The sequence below is a fragment of the Watersipora subatra genome, chromosome 11, assembly GCF_963576615.1.
Source record: "Watersipora subatra chromosome 11, tzWatSuba1.1, whole genome shotgun sequence".
In the NCBI taxonomy this organism is placed as follows: Eukaryota; Metazoa; Bryozoa; class Gymnolaemata; order Cheilostomatida; family Watersiporidae; genus Watersipora; species Watersipora subatra.
The window spans coordinates 28,867,553-28,887,750 of NC_088718.1; the positions used below are offsets into that span (position 1 = coordinate 28,867,553).

General features: G+C 35.7%; 1 protein-coding gene across 1 annotated transcript in view; it reads right to left on the reverse strand.

The window, feature by feature from the left end:
- Positions 1-5,676: 5,676 nt before the first annotated feature.
- The window catches only part of LOC137407951 (alpha-amylase-like), a 28,724-nt gene continuing 14,202 nt past the window's right edge, over positions 5,677-20,198 (reverse strand). Inside the window, exons 10-11 of the mRNA XM_068094338.1 lie at positions 13,177-13,411; positions 5,677-5,857 (exon numbers count right to left, since the gene is read on the reverse strand). Coding sequence (XP_067950439.1) covers positions 5,677-5,857; positions 13,177-13,411 — 416 coding nt within the window. The remainder of the gene's footprint in view (positions 5,858-13,176; positions 13,412-20,198) is intronic.

Below are 20,198 nucleotides of genomic sequence, written 5' to 3' on the forward strand. Positions count from 1 at the left end.
ATATCATAGATGGGGAGGGTATACACCCTGACACAGAGAAGACCAAAGCCATTTTAAAATTCCCTGAACTTCAGAACCAATTAGACATCAGACTCCTAAACGGTATGTTGAATCAGCTAATGAAGTTCATCCCTAATCTAGCGGAGCTCACGGCACCGATTCGTCAGTTACTCCGAGAAAACCAAGAGTGGGTCTGGGGCACGGCTCAACAGGACGCATTCGAAAGACTGAAAGGAATACTGGTTTCTGACAAAGTTCTTGCTCCGTATGACCCAAAACTTGAGACAATACATGCCACAGATGCATGTAACAGCGAAGTAGGAGTGGTCTTGTTTCAGAATCAAACTGATGGTACACGATGACCAGTCAGCTTTGCTTCAAGATCCTTAACGGAGGTTGAAGGAAGATATGCAGTCATCGAGAAAGAGGCGCTGGCAGTAGAGTGGGGCTGTGAACGATTCAACCAGTACTTACACGGGCTAATGTTCACCGTAGGGGTAGACCACAAGCCTCTAGTGACGCTGCTCAATTCGAGGAATCTTGCGGATATGCCGGCCCATGTCCTTCGATTTAATTTTTGTCTGATGAAGTATTCTCCCACAGTTACCTATGTTCCATGGTCGAAACACCAAGTAGCAGACTATCTATCAAGGACCAATGGAGCGTCGATTACTTTTAGCAAGGTGCAGTTCTTTGATGAAGTGGAATACTTCAATAAGGTGTTCATACCAAAGCACTCATCTGTGAATCGCACATGGGATGCTCAAAATGATGACCCAATCCTGTGGAAGGTAATAGATTTCTGTCAATGTGGCTGGCTAGCCTACAAAAGTGAACATCCATCACTTACACCTTATTTTGATCATCAGGGCCATCTAACTGTAGATAAGGAAGTGTTGCTCTATGATGGCAGACTTGTGATACCTGGCGGTCTTCAGCTAGAGATGCTCAATCTTGTACACAAGGGCCATCAGGGCATAGCGAAATGTAGAGAGAGAGAGAGAGAGAGAGAGAGCAAGGAGAGATATATGGTGGCCAGGTATGAGTGGCGACATAGAAGCGGTAGTTTGTCAATTGCAACATCTGCCAACAAGTTTTTCCTACTCCAAGAAACACTGGCACCCAAATCCTTTCCTGATCGCTCATGGGAGAGACTCGAGATAAATTTGTTTGAATTAGACGAGAAGGTCTGCCTTCTGATTGTAGACTACTATAGTCGTTGGATTGAGGTTCATGAAACTACAAAAAACCAGACTTCTGCTAATACAGTAGCCATCCTAGACAAAGTCTTTGCGACACATGAGTTCCCAGACAATGGTCCTCAGTTTGCCTCACAAGGTTTTGAGCGATATGCGAGAGACAACAATTTTACACTAATTACCTCGTCACCCCGCTATCCATGAGCTAACGGAGAGGCTGAACACACAGCTGGCACCATGAAACGCCTAATGGTTAAGACAGGGGATCTCTCTACAGCTCTGCTGAATTATCAATCAACCCCTCTGGAGAATGGATCATCTCCCTCACAGCTTCTGATGAGCCAACGCCTCAAAACGCGTATACCGGTCCTTCCGGATCACCTTATGCCTGTTCTTGCTAATCAACAATAGATTTGCAGCAGGGAGAAGGACAGACGAAAGTATGCAGCGGAGCATTACAATAAACGTCATTGTGCTAAAGACCTTCCAGAGATGAAACCAGATCAACAGGTATACATCCGGGATCAGAAAGGCATAGGAGTAGTCTTACGACAAGTAGCTCCTCATTCCTACACTGTAACCAATAAAGCAGACAACACAGTATGCCGAAACAGATCAGCTCTTGTTCCAATGACAGCTCCTTCAGATACTCAGATGATCACACCAGCTAAGCAACAGTGTAGACCAGTAGATATACCGGAAAAGGGGCAAGACATTCAGTCTCTGAACATTAACAGTAAACCGCGACGTGATCGCAAGCCACCGCTAAATCTTGTAAAAAACTACCAAATATCCATTGGATAATTATGACACTTTTTGTACTGAGACAAATCCTACTGATAATCATTTTCGTGGTATATCCTAGCTTTTGCCGTACACACTTTAAGCTGCATTTGTTGCTTGTTTCAAATCCCAGAAGGGGAGATGTAGTGGAACTGCGCTGACTATACTCTAAGTGTTGTCTTCTCTTGCTTATGTTATGTTACGTAATTTTTGACCTTGACATCAGTGATCATTCTGGGCGCAAGTTAAAGCAATAAACTACGAACAAAATCGTGACTTTTCAAGTCTACCTTTAGCCAAACGTAATAATACTACAATGACAGCAATTTTTTTTTATGTATGTAGCATGCTCACTCCTACTCATTAGTTCCTGATAGTAGTTATTTTTACTATAATAACAGCTGTGTCTGTCTGTCCGGTTACAAAAAATAGTTCAGGAGTAGTTTCAAAACCAGTTCAATATAGTAGACTCGAGTAACTACAGTGTATTAGTAACAACCTTTGGACTGTTGTAAAAATACTGTTAATGATTCACACATTACTACACCCACAAAGGCCAACTTTGGTTAGGCAAGTATAGTAATAATGTAATTTGCAATTTCTAAAGCTATTTATGACGACTGAAGCAGTTAATCGTCTGTTGTTTTTCTATTTAATAATTTAGCTAAACTACCAAAATTTTAGATGATAAAGAAAAATTTAGAAATATTAAAAATATGTAGTCTGTTGTATGACAGCTCAAAGACTATAGAACCTGATTATACTATTTTTAGATATCACTCAAAGCCAACTTCAAAACCAAGATCAAAGCCAAAACTTGTCAGATCTGTAACCTATTTAAAACTAGCTAATTTTTATGGGATGCTCCAAGGTACGTGGGCTTCTGTCAACAGGAGTGTGATTTATATCAAAACATAGCAATTCAAATCATCAGAATTAAATGTTAATAATAGGTTTGAAAAACTAAAAGTTATTTTTTAAGCTTACTTTTGCAGTCCTTGACTGTCATACCCCTTTTGACTTTGTGTATTCCCTTTTAGAGTCAATAAAAAACTCAATGCAATCACTGAAACCTGAAAAAGCTGAAACATTTTTTAGTTTACATGCAGGTCGATGTCAACATATGTAGGCTAAATATTTTAGTTATAAACATTGCGGAAGATGTTATTGAAGCCAAGGTTTAACTTTTTCTGATTAGTCAGAATTTATGCTACAAAACCAGTCAAAGATTTTTTTATAGCTTATAAATGACAATACTTGAATCGAGGAAAATTTGAAAGCGAGATAACTCGTGTAGGTAGCTTGGCAATGATCTAAATTCACGAGTATACTCACAATGGTTGCGAAGGAGTTAAAATTTATTAATTGATAACATACACTTTCCACATACTCCCAATTTAAATTTTTTGAATGATACAGAAGTTACCCCTTTGCCACTCCACAACAGTCTTGTATCCGCATCTAAAACCCAAAAACATCTCATATAAGAAACAATGATGTAACATAAAAATACTTGCCTTTTTTACTATTGGTTTAGAATTGATTGTTTGATCTGTGGGATTAAATTAAAAAATAATGTTTTAAATTTTTACTGTTGTATGAGTCTAGTGAAAAAAAAATGTATTAAATTATGTGTATAATAATTATATAATGATATAGTAACATATAATCATGATACATTGATGTAATTATGATATATACATATATATATATAATATAATATGATAGTATTATATATATATATATATATATAATATAATATGATAGTATGCCATAAAATATATTTAGCTATGCTTAGTGTAGTATTTAACCTAACCTTACTTTAAGAATGTACCTTTTATTAGATTGATGAATAGCAATGAAACTAGTCATCATATCACCTGTCACATCTTGCCATGCCTCCTGTCACAACTCATCACATCCACCTGTCCTATGTCACCACACCGCTTGTCACTAAATCATGCTTTACCAACTGTTTCACTACATCACAGTCTAGCTAAAATTCATTACAACCCCTATTACATCTCATTACTCCACCTACCATATTTTATCCCACCACCTGCCACCTGCCACTGTTTACCCAAGACACCCCATAAAGCACCTGGTAGTCTATCGAATCAACTTTGTGACATAGAAATTACCTTAGCAACCAATGGCTTTGCACTTCTGTGTTCACATAGGTCTCGCCTTTCTGTTGCTTTAAATGCATAAAAATTTGTTGTTGAAACACTGTAATCTGTTTTTACATGAAACCATTGGTCTACTATAGCTGAAAACATGATCTGCTTGCAAGAAGAGTGAATATTCTCACTATTCTTGAGTGTTATGCTCAGTTAAAAGCGTAGTCTAATGTGTAAGTTTAATGCATCTAGAACTGGAGGTTCCAAAATGGAATCCTCTGCAAAGCAGATTTTGTGTTATTGAAACCTTATTGCTGAGGGAGCAGGTAAAACATGTTAAAATATACAATAAGTTCTATTGTATCGCAGCAGCTGATTAAGACATGTTGGTTCATCCTCATCTTCCAGTTGCTGCCATGACCTCTCACTGGAACAGTGCAGTGCTTTCATAGGTGATGTGTAAGTTTAAGTATCCGTTCTAACAAACGGCAGTGCAACTAACTCATTATTCTATATAAGATTTTATAATTAAACATTAACATGTATTGCTAGACATACTAAAACAATAATTGTAATAAACTATGTCATCTGCCAAATAAGGACTGATACAATGCCAGCTGAAAATTACCCAGGGCCAATTGCCAGCTGCCAATTCTTCAGTACCAAGTCTAACCCAAAACCTTTTAAACAGAAGTGAGATAAGTTATAATTGGATAAAAAATTTTGTAGATGTGTAGAGCATCATAAGATCATGTAAAAATAAACAGTTTAATAAATTCTTTCTGCAACATGCATGATAAAACCACTTTTATTGTTGCGGAAAACATTAGTGAATTATTTTTATACTAAAATGTGATGGCTGAGCTTTATTTCAGCACCAAAAGTTGCAGAGCTTCTCGGCTGATTTTTAGCTGTAGAATGCACAAATTATTTCAATATTCAGCAACCTTCATAGAAGTGCTCATGAGATGATAACTCTTACATTGAGATGATAACTCTTACTTGGCCACATGGTATGTTCCAAATTCTGATAGCTAGTAGGTTCTCCCAGACATTTCTTTTGTCTGGGAATTAATACTTACGAACGAAATACGTGACACTGAGCCTTGCAGATGTTAGTAAATGATCAATGTTTTCCAAATCTGTACATTTACATTAAACATCATTTACTTTTTTGACATCTCGACATTACGACATTACATAAATTTATTAACTGTTTAAGGAAATGCTAAGATATTATAAGCAACACAGACAACTCAAACATGGCATTTTAACGCATCATATTATAAAGGTGGTTAAACTGTGTAGGAACAAGATGAGATGCTGTCAACCTTTTCATCAGATCCTTTGCATAATACAGAAATTCCTGCCCCACTCCACGACGGTTTTGTGTCCACACCTAAAGAGAGTACAGCATATTGTTATACATATGTTTGTTATGACTTATAATCTAGATTGATCAACAAAATATGTCACAATGTTAAGGAAGAGTAACGATGTGAAAGTCATATGTCAAGGGCATCACAATTTTATTTAAACATATTGAGACTTATGGCAAAATGAGAAGATAAATCTTACTTGGCCACATGGTTTATCGGATATTTCCCATAGCTAGTAGTTTCTCCCAGACATTTATTTTGTCTCACATTCTTTTCATATCCATTTGTACTACTGTAGCCTTTGAACTCAAAGTAACCACCTGGCAGCTTAGAACAGTCCATCATCACATCCCACATCCAGTAATGGTCACCGAAGCTAAAAAGCAAGTTCACTGAACCCTTAGACCAATAGATATATATTAGGTGGTTAGCTCATTTTGAAATGAAGTTCTGGCATTGGTCAAATAGGATAATAATAGTAATTAACCACAGCAATGGCCATGTAAGAGATAACAGCAGGTGAAACTATTTGTGAAGGAAGAAGCTCAGCAGACATCTTTTGATTTATGAATATAACTTTAATATTTAGTTATACCCAATTGTCTAAAGGTAGGTTCAGAGGTCATGGTTTTGTACCCGGATTCCTTTGGCTGTTGTTTTAATCAGTTTATATAAACGATGTCTGATTGGATTTGTCCTTTTTTATTGATCAAATCTTTTCTAGCTTCTCCCTGCCAACGAGTCTGTTAACTTCTTAACCCTGATTGAATGACTGATGAATAGGTATGAGTTAAAGAGACTTTCTTTATTTGTATAGCAGTCGTGAAAACTACAAATGAAACTGAATGATATGATGCAACTTAACTAAAAGTATAACATACTAAACTGATATACATATAACTTTCATAGCATAAAAAGCAGAACAATAACAAACATTCTTTAATTGCCAATAGTAATAAAACATTAGTGGTCGTATAAAGTAAAAACTACAATTAAATGTATAAAATGTAAATTCATATCTTGTCTGACCTTCAGGGTTAAAGTTAAAGTCCTTTGAAATAGTTTTCAGTAAAAAAGCTGCTTTTTAACTTATAATAAGAGGCAGCCGAAATAGCTGCCGACTATATAATAATGTCGGTAAGTGGAATAATGTATGAAATAGAAATACACATGCAAAGTAGTCAGAATGAAACTGACGGCGTGGTCAAGAAATTTCTACATGGTTGTCCGTAAGTGGCATGTAGAAAACTAATAGACAAAGAAAGTTCTGGTTTATATCCTGGTTTATAATTTCATGATGTCACGCAAACAATATGTTTTGCAAAACTTTGGTAATATTGTGACAGTGAAATCATATTGAAAGCAGTAAAGGGACAGCATCTTGGTGTAAAGGTTAAATATAATGACTATATATTCATCACTGTTGACTGTTGTTGACCCCAAGACCAGGCTGCACCGACACAAGTCAAATGAGAGTAGGATATTTCACAACTAGTTTCTTACAGAGTCTCTACCAACAATTCCAGCTAAATTATACATTAAAATCAATATTCGGTTTAAAAGAATCTTAGAGATGTTCAGTTAATGTTATACACTAAATGATACAAATTTAAAATTATTGCGTGATAATTGCCTCTGTAATATATATCTCAATTTATTTTCCCTCATATACTCGTTGCTCTATAATTTACTATATATCAAATTGATGAAACCCTTTCTTTCCGAAAAACTGACGAGTTTGTTTGTAACAAAAATCTAGTCAAGTTGAAACATGTTCACGTCTCCTCCGAGCCATTTAACATGCCTCTGACAATTTTTACTGGGTTTTTAAATGCTTGCTTTTGGTGCATAGCAGCATTTCTGCAGCAGAATTTTTCCACTTAAATCAGTTTTATCTTTTTACAATTATTTTCACCAATTCAGTCAGTTTTGAATATTTGGTTCTAATTTGTTTTACTCATCGTCATGTTCATGATTCGCTTTACTGAAATTTTTGTCACTACTTGTTTGATTAATAATCGTGTGGCTCTAAGACTTAATGAAGCGGTCGATTGTGGTTCAACTCTCTACTTTGGTTGGGTTACAGTAACATCATTCTTAAATTAATGTAAATTTTGTTTCACTAGCTAGAACTGGCAGAGTTTCGCTATCAACTGGCGCTCCAATTGCACCTTTTGATCTGCGTTCAATTGTTTCGGCAGTCTTAGGTAGAAAAATACTCTTTCATTAAGTGCATTGCTAATCACCAGCCATCCTACCACCTAGTGAAACTGTCCGTAAAAATGAACACACATTTGGTGCCTTTCGGAAGTAGATAGGAAAGTATACTGGCTAGCATTACAGCTACTTTTTGCGAAGGTCAACTAAGTACAGTCTTTGCTTTTTGCCAGCCCTTCTAGCTCCACCATGCTTAGCGGCCTGGCACACGCCGAAACTTTTGATTAGCTTCTGGATGCTTTCTGTTAAACCGAGCTGCAAGTTAGAAGCAGCTCCTCTTTTTCTCCTTGCCAGAGTTAGCCAGGCAGGTATCTAAAATACGCAGTTCGATAAGGCTAGCTGTAGATTTTTGTAAAGCCAGTGAGCATACGATACACCACCTTGGTTGGTTTTGCGAGCTACCAGGGCTTTCAGTGCCTCATCTGTCGAGATTCTCAAAAAACCCCAAAGGTTGTGCAAAAACTCGACTTTATTTTTTCCAGCTATAGTTGTTCCGAGGGCATCTTCTTGCAGTCGGCTATAGCTCTTTACACGGTTGCCACAAGTCTGTGACATTTAGCCAGTAACCTTGCTAGTTCGGGGATTCTTCAAAAACTGTTGTGGATCTGACTCGGTTAATCCTTGAGAATACCTGGGTTCAACCCCGACCTTTCTTGAAGTGGGAGACATTTCCAACAATGGTTTCTTATTGGACCTGGCTGCCTACAAGAGGCTTCCTGCGGTGCCTAGACTTGGTCTTTCCACTTTACAGGCAAGAGACACTTTCAGGCTGCCAACCGGCAGCCAACTTGGTGCATGTCGGTAAATTCTGAATTGGTCTTTCTCTGCTTAATTGCCGAGTGTTGGCCTGCCATTCCTTAGCTTAATGTGTTTGCATTGGCAGCAATCCTCGCAGGTCTGTCTGCTCAGATAATCTGCGTTTCCATGTCTCTAGCTAGCCTATTGCTTCAGAGTAAACGGAAAGTTGGATAGAATTTCCAGCCATTACACGGCTTGGTTGGAAAGCTTTCTGCTCCTGCATATCTACCAAAGATGGGCATGATGTGTTTTTAAGAGCAACTCCTATTTATAAAAATAGTCGGAAGTCCTTTACAACTTTGATTACTTCTAGCATTTCCCTCGTGTTACGCAATAACTTCACTATAAAATATATACATGTATATGGGAGTTATCTCTTTTGCCAGCTTAGAGCTGCACTGATGAGACTTCAACAGCCAAAACAGTACTGTCTTTAGCAGGGGCATTTGCTCCCTTATTTCTGGTTGATTGAGGTACCTGTGAGGGATGCAACACTATCAAGGTGCAGTCACACTAGGCGATATTCACAGTAGTGCGATATTGCACTCCGCTATGCTAATCTGCGCTAGAACTCGCTCAGCAAGCTCATGCAGAGCAATAACGCTAAACATTGTCTATCACAGCATTGTTGCGAGCGTGGTGCAATTTGATTGGTTGGTTTTTCCTCAAGAAACATTTCTATGACTGGAAATTTTTTTCGTATCGGTGTTTACCAACATACAGCAACAAAAATTTGCTAGTTTGTTATAATTGAACTATCATCAAAACAGACACCGAATTGTTCAAAGATTTAACAAGCGCACACCCAGTCCTGTACAACACAGCACACAAAAATTACCAAGAAACCCAGTTGAAAACCGACATTTGGGAGTCAATCGTTGTGCAGGTTGACCATCTTGAGAATAGTAAATATTGATTATATTAGACATAAAAAATGCTCTAAAGTGAACTATATATAACATTGTAAAATATTGCTAGTAAAAATACAAGAATCGTTTTTTATGTCTACTTGTAGTGAACAATCCATGAAAGTGATAATAAGCCTAATAATAAAAGCATAAAAGCGGAAGTTGTTCACGTCGTTGCCTAGAAATCCCATACCGGCTTAAATTTATTAACAACTTCAAAGAAACTATTGATACAAAATTCTTTTGGCAGTTTGTGAGCGTGCCCACATGATGGTTTTTTGGTGAATCACTCTAATGTGTTTAGACACACGTCAGCGATATTTCCGCACTCTTCATGACGCGTGATAAAATCGTAAATGTGTTTGGATCTTCAGTCTTCATGAATAGCTCATAAGTTTAGTGATTTAAACACTCTTGCGTTAGCACATGGACTTTCCTAAAGTGTGAAAAAACTTAATTGTTTCACGAAATGATGTCAACTCTCATTGCTAATGGGATTTATCTTCCCTGTCTGTTTTGGGTTGCACTAATGAAGCTTCAATAGCTAAACACTACAGTCCGTAGCATGAGTAAAAGAAGCAAGTACTCATGCTACAGACAGTACTGTTTCAGTTATTGGAGCCTCATCAGTGCAGCTCAAAGCAGGCAAGGGAGACAAGTCCCATTGCCAATGAGAGTTGAAATCCTGCCATGAAACAACTAGGTTGCTTCACAGACTTTAAGAAATTCAATGTTCGGACACTGACAATGTGGCGTGCTGCATTGAACTGGTGAACAATAGGGCTGAGATCAATTCTTCTTCGGTACGAATTCTTTATTCCAAGATTTTAATAGCTATAGCCCAAGGGCCACACATACTTTCAAAAGAAGGTTGCAGCTCACTAGAAGAGAGTGCTCAATATTGAAATAGAGGCATATTAATATATTAATGTATATATATATATATATTTATACACTAATATATATATATATATTTATACACTAATATATATATATATTTATACACTAATATATATATATAAATATATATATATATTTATATATATATATATATATATACACACATACTTTCAAAAAAAGGTTGCAGCTCACTAGAAGAGAGTGCTCAATATTAAAATAGAGGCATATTAATATATTAATATATATATATATTTATACACTAATATATATATATATATATACTTTAAGAAAGTCAATGTGCTGGCATATATATATATATATGCCAGCACATTGACTTTCTTAAAGTCTGTGGGGCAACTTAGTTGTTTTGTGGCAGGAAGTCAACTCTCATTGGTAATGGGATTTGTGTCCCTTGCCTAAGCTCTGAGCTGCACTGATGAGGCTTCAATAGCCGAAACAGTACTGTCTGTAGCATGAGTATATATATATATATATATATATATATATATATATATATATATATATATATATATATATATATATATATATATATATATATACGTCATGTATCTCTATTTTTTAAACTTTTTTCTGTAGTGGCAGACAATTGGAGGTGGCGTTCAAATAGAGAATGGCGTTGTATTTTTCAAATAGCTCGTCTGAATTTTTCGGAGGGTAAATTTAGCACTATTACGGATGAAACGAATGTCGCCTATATTTTCCTCTCTTTTTTGGTGAAGTGATATTAAACTTTTTTGATGCAATAAATCTACTAACTTGCCTCTAATTTGTCAAAGATCTTTTAATAAATGTACATCAAGAAATATCTCTACTACATACAATTAATATCTATTGCTTGCAATTGACCTTCGATGACATTATAGCCTATAATCCTCTTTGCAATTCGCTGGCATTTTCAATTTACATTGCACTCTAAATTTGAAGACATAATTTATTTTATATTTGTATTTGACATTGTTGAATAAAATCTCATTGCATGCTTTGATATGTTTGCTACAATTTTTAGCCAAAGCTTGCGTTTTATGTGCAATAGAAGTGGAGTTGTGAACATCGATCCATCGTAAGCCGCATTAAGATAGCTGCAAGGGTGCTATTAAATAACATGCTATAAATCTGCATATGTGTAAATTATGCAATAATAATTTATCAAATGATACAAATAATTATTTATATTTGTGAACAAGTAACATCAGTGAATCATACTTATAATACATGCAGAAACAAATGTCATGTTTTTAACACAAAAATATTTCTATCGTTTGCGCAGATGGCTGCGTTCTGATTGTTGCTTTAAATGGAAAAAACATCTTTTAGTCGTCGAATACCTTCAACATTCCGCATTATCTTCTGAGCACAACTTTTCTTTTGCACTACCGAACTAGTCGATATTAGCGTCGAACAAATTTTAGCGCTGCATTTAGCACGAATGCAACGGTTAAAAATTTGCTTAGTAAACGTAACCTTTGGTCCAAAACTTGCGAACCGGTTTCTATATGCATGTCCTTCAAAGTATTAGGACCTCATTAAACAAAAACTATTAGCCTGAGACAGTTAGTAGTTATTTCTATGGTGTTGCTTTTTATGGTGTTTCTATGTTGTTAAACAGAGAACTACTACTAGCCTGAGACTGTTATTAATTATCTCTATGGCGTCGCTTTTAAAGTTTTAACGACAAAAAACGAAGCTTTAGAATTGGATAACGAGAGAATCAGTTGTTATTGATATAAACAATTCATTATTAATATGATTTTGTTGTACTCTTGATCAGTTGATATTAAAGGCTCACAAAGATAAAATAATGTCAAAGTGGCGGTCAAATGGAAGTGGCATCCAATTGGAGAGTGGCGGTCTATTTTTCAACCCTTTTCTCAGAGTGGCGGTCAATTGGAGGTGGCGTTCAAATAAAGATGGCGTTCAATTAGAGGTTTTACGGTATATATATATATATATATACTCATGCTACAGGCTAATGCACAACTTTGCACGGGTAATAAAAAAGTTTTTGCACAGTAGAACGCTTGCAGGTCGACATGCCGTGAAGGTTCATGACGTAATGATTATAAGCACAATTAATCCAAAATAAAGTAGGTGAGAGACAAAATGCTACATGGCTTAGACTGTAGTAGTGCGCTTGCCTCCACATCTGTACTTTTGAATGTATGGGTTCAGTTCCTTTGAACTGCGATTCTGTTTTCTAATGCCAAGATAGAAGTATCTTACTATAGTAAATATTTAGACTAGCTCAAGCTACTCAAATTCATATTGTAAAGAAACTCAGCCAATGGCAACTAAATTACCTACCACTGTTTATAAGCTGTTTTGAATCTTGAACAAACGTGTAGCGCAAGAAGTAAGAAATGTTTTTTAACAATCGGTTTTAGCTATGCCTTGAGCTTCCAAATATTTGAAGTATGCACTGGCCGGACTCTCACAGAAATAACAAACACTTTCATCTAAAAGTTAAAATAGTAAATGTTGTATATGCGGATTGAAAATAAATTTTATGTGCAAAACAGTTTTATTATCCAAGCGAGGTTAGGCATTTATCTAATTTCTACTAAAATGAAAGCCGTGTCTGTTGATTTATTAGCCATTTATCGGTTAAGAAAAAGATAGCCTGGTTCAGGAAACGAACTCATAAACAACGAAATGACAAATGTATGTGGCCTCATAATATCAATCAACAGTGGAGTCTGGCTAACGTGCTGTGCTGTGAAACAAATTGTCAATTACAAAATTTGCTAAAAGCTAATAACGTATTATTGCTAAACTGGGAGAAAAACTGATCATGTCCTTCAAAGAAGGAAGAAGAGGAAAGTAAATCACAAACTCATAGATCTTCGGAACTCACCTATTTTCAGGAAAATATTCGTTGCTAGCACTGTTGCTACTTGTCCAAATCATAGGTGATCCCAAGGCCTTTTCACCATTCTGTAACCTTCCTTGTCCATTCTCAGCGCCACCCCAGCTCAATGCTTTGTCTCCGTGGGACCACGTGTTGTATGCGTGGTACCAAGCTTTTCGTTCTTTTGTCTGCAGTTTGATGTAGTTGTAGGTGATAGGAATTGAAGCAAGATTTTTGGCAGCTGAACAAATAAAAACAAGATTTCTGTAAACGAAACAATTTTAAATCAAAAGTCACTTACTCATTTAGAAAATTGAAAAAGGAAAAATAGTTGAATATAATGTCAACATCGCTTGCTATAGGTCTGTTATTTTAGCCCAGCATGTCTGAGCCTAATGGCAAAGCAACCTCACACACTAAAAAAATGCCAAGTTGCAAAAAAACAGCTTAAGGTTGGATGGCTTTCCTGCTACTTTTAGTTGCCTTCTAGAAAAATAAACCGTAATTTGACTTAGCAGTCTTACAATCAAATAATTAGAAAGGATTATTGATTTATAGTTTTATGAAATGTCAAAAAATTGCCAATTCGTTACCTGCATTCCCACAAACCCCTTCGTACTATTTTGAATAATGATAACAATAGTAATAATGATATTATCGGTGGTTATCAGTTCACCTGAATTACATATTACTCCAATCACACTGGCTTCTGTATATTTTTCAGAATGTAGCTCTTATACAGTATAATTGCCTCAATACTAATGAGGTTGAGACCAGAATATAGAGAGCAACATAAAAGCGCTTGGCTAGATGAATAGACACAGAGACAGATGAATGGACGCAGAAACTGATGAATGGACACATAAATTGATGAATGAACACAGAAACTGATAATTTGGCACAGAAACTAATAAATGGCCACAGAAACTGATGAATCGTCAGAAAAACTGATGAATAGACACAGAAACTGATGAATGAACACATAAACTGATGAATGGACACAGAAACCAATGAATGGATACACAGAAACTGATGAATGGACACAGAAACTGATGAATGACCACAGAAACTGATGAATGAACACAGAGACTGATGAATTGGCACAGAGACTAATGAATCGACACAGAAACTGATGAATTGACACAGAAACTGATGAATAGACACAAAAAGTGATAAATAGACACAGAAACTTATAACTGACCACAGAAACTGATGGACCGACCCAGAAACTGATTAATCAACACAGAAACTGATGAATAGACACAGAAACTGATGAATAGACACAGAAACTGATGAATCGACACAGAAACTGATAAATTGACACAGAAACTAATAAATGGCCACAGAAACTGATGAATTGACACAGGAACTGATGAATCGACACAAAAACTGATGAATGGACACATAAATTGATGAATGAACACAGAAACTGATAAGTTGGCACAGAAACTAATAAATGGCCACAGAAACTGATGAATCGTCAGAAAAACTGATGAATAGACACAGAAACTGATGAATGAACACATAAACTGATGAATGGACACAGAAACCAATGAATGGATACACAGAAACTGATGAATGGACACAGAAACTGATGAATGACCACAGAAACTGATGAATGAACACAGAGACTGATGAATTGGCACAGAGACTAATGAATCGACACAGAAACTGATGAATTGACACAGAAACTGATGAATAGACACAAAAAGTGATAAATAGACACAGAAACTTATAACTGACCACAGAAACTGATGGACCGACCCAGAAACTGATTAATCAACACAGAAACTGATGAATAGACACAGAAACTGATGAATAGACACAGAAACTGATGAATCGACACAGAAACTGATAAATTGGCACAGAAACTAATAAATGGCCACAGAAACTGATGAATTGACACAGGAACTGATGAATCGACACAAAAACTGATGAATGGACACAGAAACTGATGAATGAACACAGAAACTGATGAATAGGCATCATTATAGGCAGAAAAATGATAAGCCTGCACTAGAGACTTAGAATTAGATGATAATATGAAGTATGAAAAGAGGAACAGAGAGTCTGATACTAGCAGCACAAGACCAAGCACTATAAACCAATTACAGGAAAGTAAGGATTGAGAAGAGCATTAATGATGCTAAGTGTAGACTGTATGTAAGATGAAGAATGAAACAGTCAGTCATGTTGTAAGTAAGTTCTAAAAGATAACACAAACATAATAAAAACATTGACATGATAAACCAATAGTAGCAGTTCACTGGAGCATCTGTAAGAAGCATAACCTCTCAAGCACAGAGAAATGGTATGACCATTGGGAAGAGCCAGTGTCTGTAAGTGACAGAGTGAATCTGTTATGAGACTTCAACATGCAGACTTATAAAATAATAGAGACCATGAGATCAGATTTAGTACTAATCAACAATGAAACAACAGAGTGTAAGATTATTGACATAGCAATACCATGAGACGCCAGGGTGGAGAGGAAAGATTATTGACATAGCAATACCATGAGATGCCAGGGTAGAGAGGAAAGATTATTGACATAGCAATACCATGAGATGCCAGGGTAGAGAGGAAAGATTATTGACATTGCAATACCAGGAGATGCCAGGGTAGAGAGGAAAGATTATTGACATAGCAATACCAGAAGACGCCAGGGTAGAGAGAAGAGATTATTGACATAGCAATACCATGAGACGCCAGGGTGGAGAGGAAAGATTATTGACATAGCAATACCATGAGATGCCAGGGTAGAGAGGAAAGATTATTGACATAGCAATACCATGAGATGCCAGGGTAGAGAGGAAAGATTATTGACATTGCAATACCAGGAGATGCCAGGGTAGAGAGGAAAGATTATTGACATAGCAATACCAGGAGACGCCAGGGTAGAGAGGAAAGATTATTGACATAGCAATACCAGGAGACGCCAGGGTAGAGAGGAAAGATTATTGACATAGCAATACCATGAGACACCAGGGTGGAGAGGAAAGATTATTGACATAGCAATACCATAAGATGCCAGGGTAGAGAGGAAAGATTATTGACATAGCAATACCATAAGATGCCAGGGTAGAGAGGAAAGATTATTGACATAGCAATACCATGAGATGCCAGGGTAGAGAGGAAAGATTATTGACATAGCAATACCATGAGACACCAGGGTGGAGAGGAAAGATTATTGACATAGCAATACCATAAGATGCCAGGGTAGAGAGGAAAGATTATTGACAAAGCAATACCTTGAGATGCCAGGGTAGAGAGGAAAGATTATTGACATAGCAATACCATGAGACACCAGGGTAGAGAGGAAAGAAGATGAAAAGAAAAAGTTTAAAGAGCTGGAATTCGAACTTCGAAGGCTGTAGAATGTCCAACCAAAAGGGATACCTATAGTGATTAGAGCTATTCAACAATATCAAGCCAGATTATCTCATATCTGGTTGAGGCCACTGCTGAACTGTCTCTCAAACCAATTCAGAAAACTGCGCTTTTTAGGAACAGCCCAGATTTTAAGGAAGACTTAACAGCAGAAAAGATATTAAAGTGTTTATCTTTTAGCTTTAAGCTTAATCCTGAGCTTACTTACTACCAGTCACTCGGTTGTGAAGATAGTGTATACAATAACAATTATACTATAATATGGAGTGCCATTTGTAAAATTTTGTGATATCCACAATATAAAAACTTTTTTAGTATATAAGTTCACATGTTTAATATGTGAAAATTCATGTTTAGTATGCTAACTTACATATTTAGTATGCCAACTTACATGTTTAGTATGCTAATTTTCATGTTTAGTATGTGAAGATTGGTGTTTAGTATGTCAAAATTCATGTTTGGTATGCTAACTTTAATGTTTTGTATTGCGAAACGCGCATGTTCGCTATTCCGCTGCGATCCTGTTTGATATGCCAATACGCATGTTTGTTATTCAACTTTTATTTTATATGCGATCTCCTTTTTATTACATTTCGAAGAAATGCTCCTAAGTCAATCGCGCCCTGTTTTACACGTAGCCCGTGGCCCATCGATAAATAGTTGGCAAACGTGGAGAATTTCCATCAATAACCCTGGGGAGCGAAGACACTATAGCGAGATTTCCTCACTTGCGTACATCCGAAGCTAGCTTTGCCACACTCGTTTAATAGAAAATTCTTTCAAATTCAAAAGTTGCTTGACTTTTAAAAAATGTAAGAGTCAAGATTCTATTAAGACTCAACTTTCTATATATGTGATTTTTTATTACAGCAAGTGAGTATTGTAGGTTACTGTTCTGTTTTGTAGTAACAACGACGTAGAGTTCTTCAACGACCTTTTTTATAATATATTGAGGAAGTTAGTTACGGTATTAGATGTTATTAAAAGTTAGATAGTTATTGAGGAATTCTCCAAGTTTGCCAACTATTTATCGATGGGCCACGGGCTACGTGTAAAACAGGGCGCGATTGACTTAGGAGCATTTCTTCGAAATGTAATAAAAAGGAGATCGCATATAAAATAAAAGTTGAATAACAAACATGCGTATTGGCATATCAAACAGGATCGCAGCGGAATAGCGAACATGCGCGTTTCGCAATACAAAACATTAAAGTTAGCATACCAAACATGAATTTCGACATACTAAACACCAATCTTCACATACTAAACATGAAAATTAGCATACTAAACATGAATCTTGCCATATAAAACATGTGAACTGACATACTAAACACGAATTTTCACATACTAAACATGTAAGTTGGCATACTAAATATGTAAGTTAGCATACTAAACATGAATCTTCACATATTAAACATGTAAACTTATATACTAAAAAAGTTTTTATATTGTGGATATCACAAAATTTTACAAATGGCACTCCATACTATAACGAATAATGACTAGAAATTCCACTGCCATACAGCCCATGACCAAAGTGATATCGGAAAAAAAAGGGTACTGATGGTTGAGAAATGCAATATTAGCAGTCAAATGGCACTGCAGTGCAATAGGATAACTGCAATGGTAGCTGTAATGTACTGGGTGTGGGTGTTATTATATACAACAAACAGCAATAATGAAAGGAAAAGATTATATGTTTATATCTCTTCCCCCAGCAATAGGAGAAATGCAATATTGGCCAATATTAGAAGTAAAATGCACTGATATTATTAGAATAACCAATATTATTAATATAGTAATAGTATAAAACCAATGCACAATTTTGTTTACATTTCAAAACGTCATAGCTAACAATATCAAGAAGTGATATTTATATAGATTTTTAGAAAATCTATTTAAAAAGTGTTTGATCATGACAAACAGCAATAATGAAAGGAAAAAATTATATGTTTATATCTCTCCCGCTGCAATAGGAGAAAGGCAATATTAGAAGTAAAATGCACTGATATTATTAGAATAACCAATATTATTAATATAGTAATACAGTAATAATAGAAAACCAATGAACAATTTTGCTTACATTTAAAAATGTCATAGCTAAAAATATTAAGAAGTATCAAAAAGAATATCCAAACTTAGTAATAGTAATACAGTAATAATAGAAAACCAATGCACAATTTTGTTTACATTTCAAAACGTCATAGCTAACAATATCAAGAAGTATCAAGAATAATATCCAAACTTATAAATAATTAAATATCGTAATCTCATAAGAATCGTTAGAAAAAATATTGTCATTACCTTTACTTACACTGCGTTGGACATCAGTTAGAATACCAAAGTACTGGAATGTTTTTAAAAAGTCATATACTTTGAAATTGGCGAAGATGAAACAATTTCAGTACTCCTACGTTAGTGACAGAAACCGTCGACAATGCCATAGACTGGTGAAATGTGCACGTTATTTTTTTGCGAAATGCGCACGACTTAATCGTTCTATTCTCTGTCGCCCGCCATTTCAATTTCCAGTCTTAACTTTTATTAAACCAAGCTTTTCAAGCGTTTTGTGACAATTTTCGTCCTAATAAATCTGTCTATTTGTGTATAATTCGATCAGATGGGTAAGTTTTTAGAGAATTTTGACAATTTACACAAACTTTGTAACATATTTAAATAGGCCTATATGTGTTTTGTATCGTTATTATACTTTACCTAATCTACAAAACAATGGTTAAATTTGTTGATGAAATTTTAATACAAGGGTTCGTCTCCTTGTTGATGAATAATTTTCGTAAGTTGTGTGCACATGCATTTATCATAAAAACTCCCAAACTTCGCATCCACTCGTTTGGTCGTGGGATAATAATAATTGAGGGTGCGGATTTTACTAAAGGTGCGTTTTCACTGGAACAGTTTGTCAGAGAGATGCAGCCGGAATAACTTCTAATATGTTTACATTTGAAATACTTTTTTGCGAAAGTTTTACAGCAAACCGACTCAAACAGCGGCTATACAAAATAGGTCCAACTTTTTAGCCAAATAAAGACAACATTGATAGCCACTCAATTTGCTTGGATTTTCTGCGCTATTAACATTGCAAGACATGATTGGTCAATTCCATGTTTTTCTCTGTCAATGGTGGCTGTCAAAAAAGTACAAAGCATACAGAATTTCACTGATATTGTGTCAGTGACTGGAACAAAACTGTTTGCACAAACTGTTTTCATTTTACTTCAAATAGCTTTTGTCTTTGTGAAAGTAACTCCAATAAACATCGTAGTGTGAACACACCTTAATCCTAGCTCTACTGTTTTTTCAACACATTTCAATTTCCCAACAGAACCTACAAGTATTGATACATTCTTTTTGTAAAACAACTATTTTAATACAAACCAAATACACCTTGAAAAAACATAATTTGAACAAGAAATTTTTAAAAAATTACAAAATACCTAACAATGAGCTTATACAAAGTTTTGATAAATCTTTTCAGAAAGTATTGGTATTTTTCTATTACTTGTAATTTTTGTTAATGTTGGAGGTAATCTGACTGCTAGGATGTTTCAAAATTCAGAGCGACATGACTTGATTGCTCTGATTAAGCAAAAGGGCAATTATGACATTTATAGTTGCAA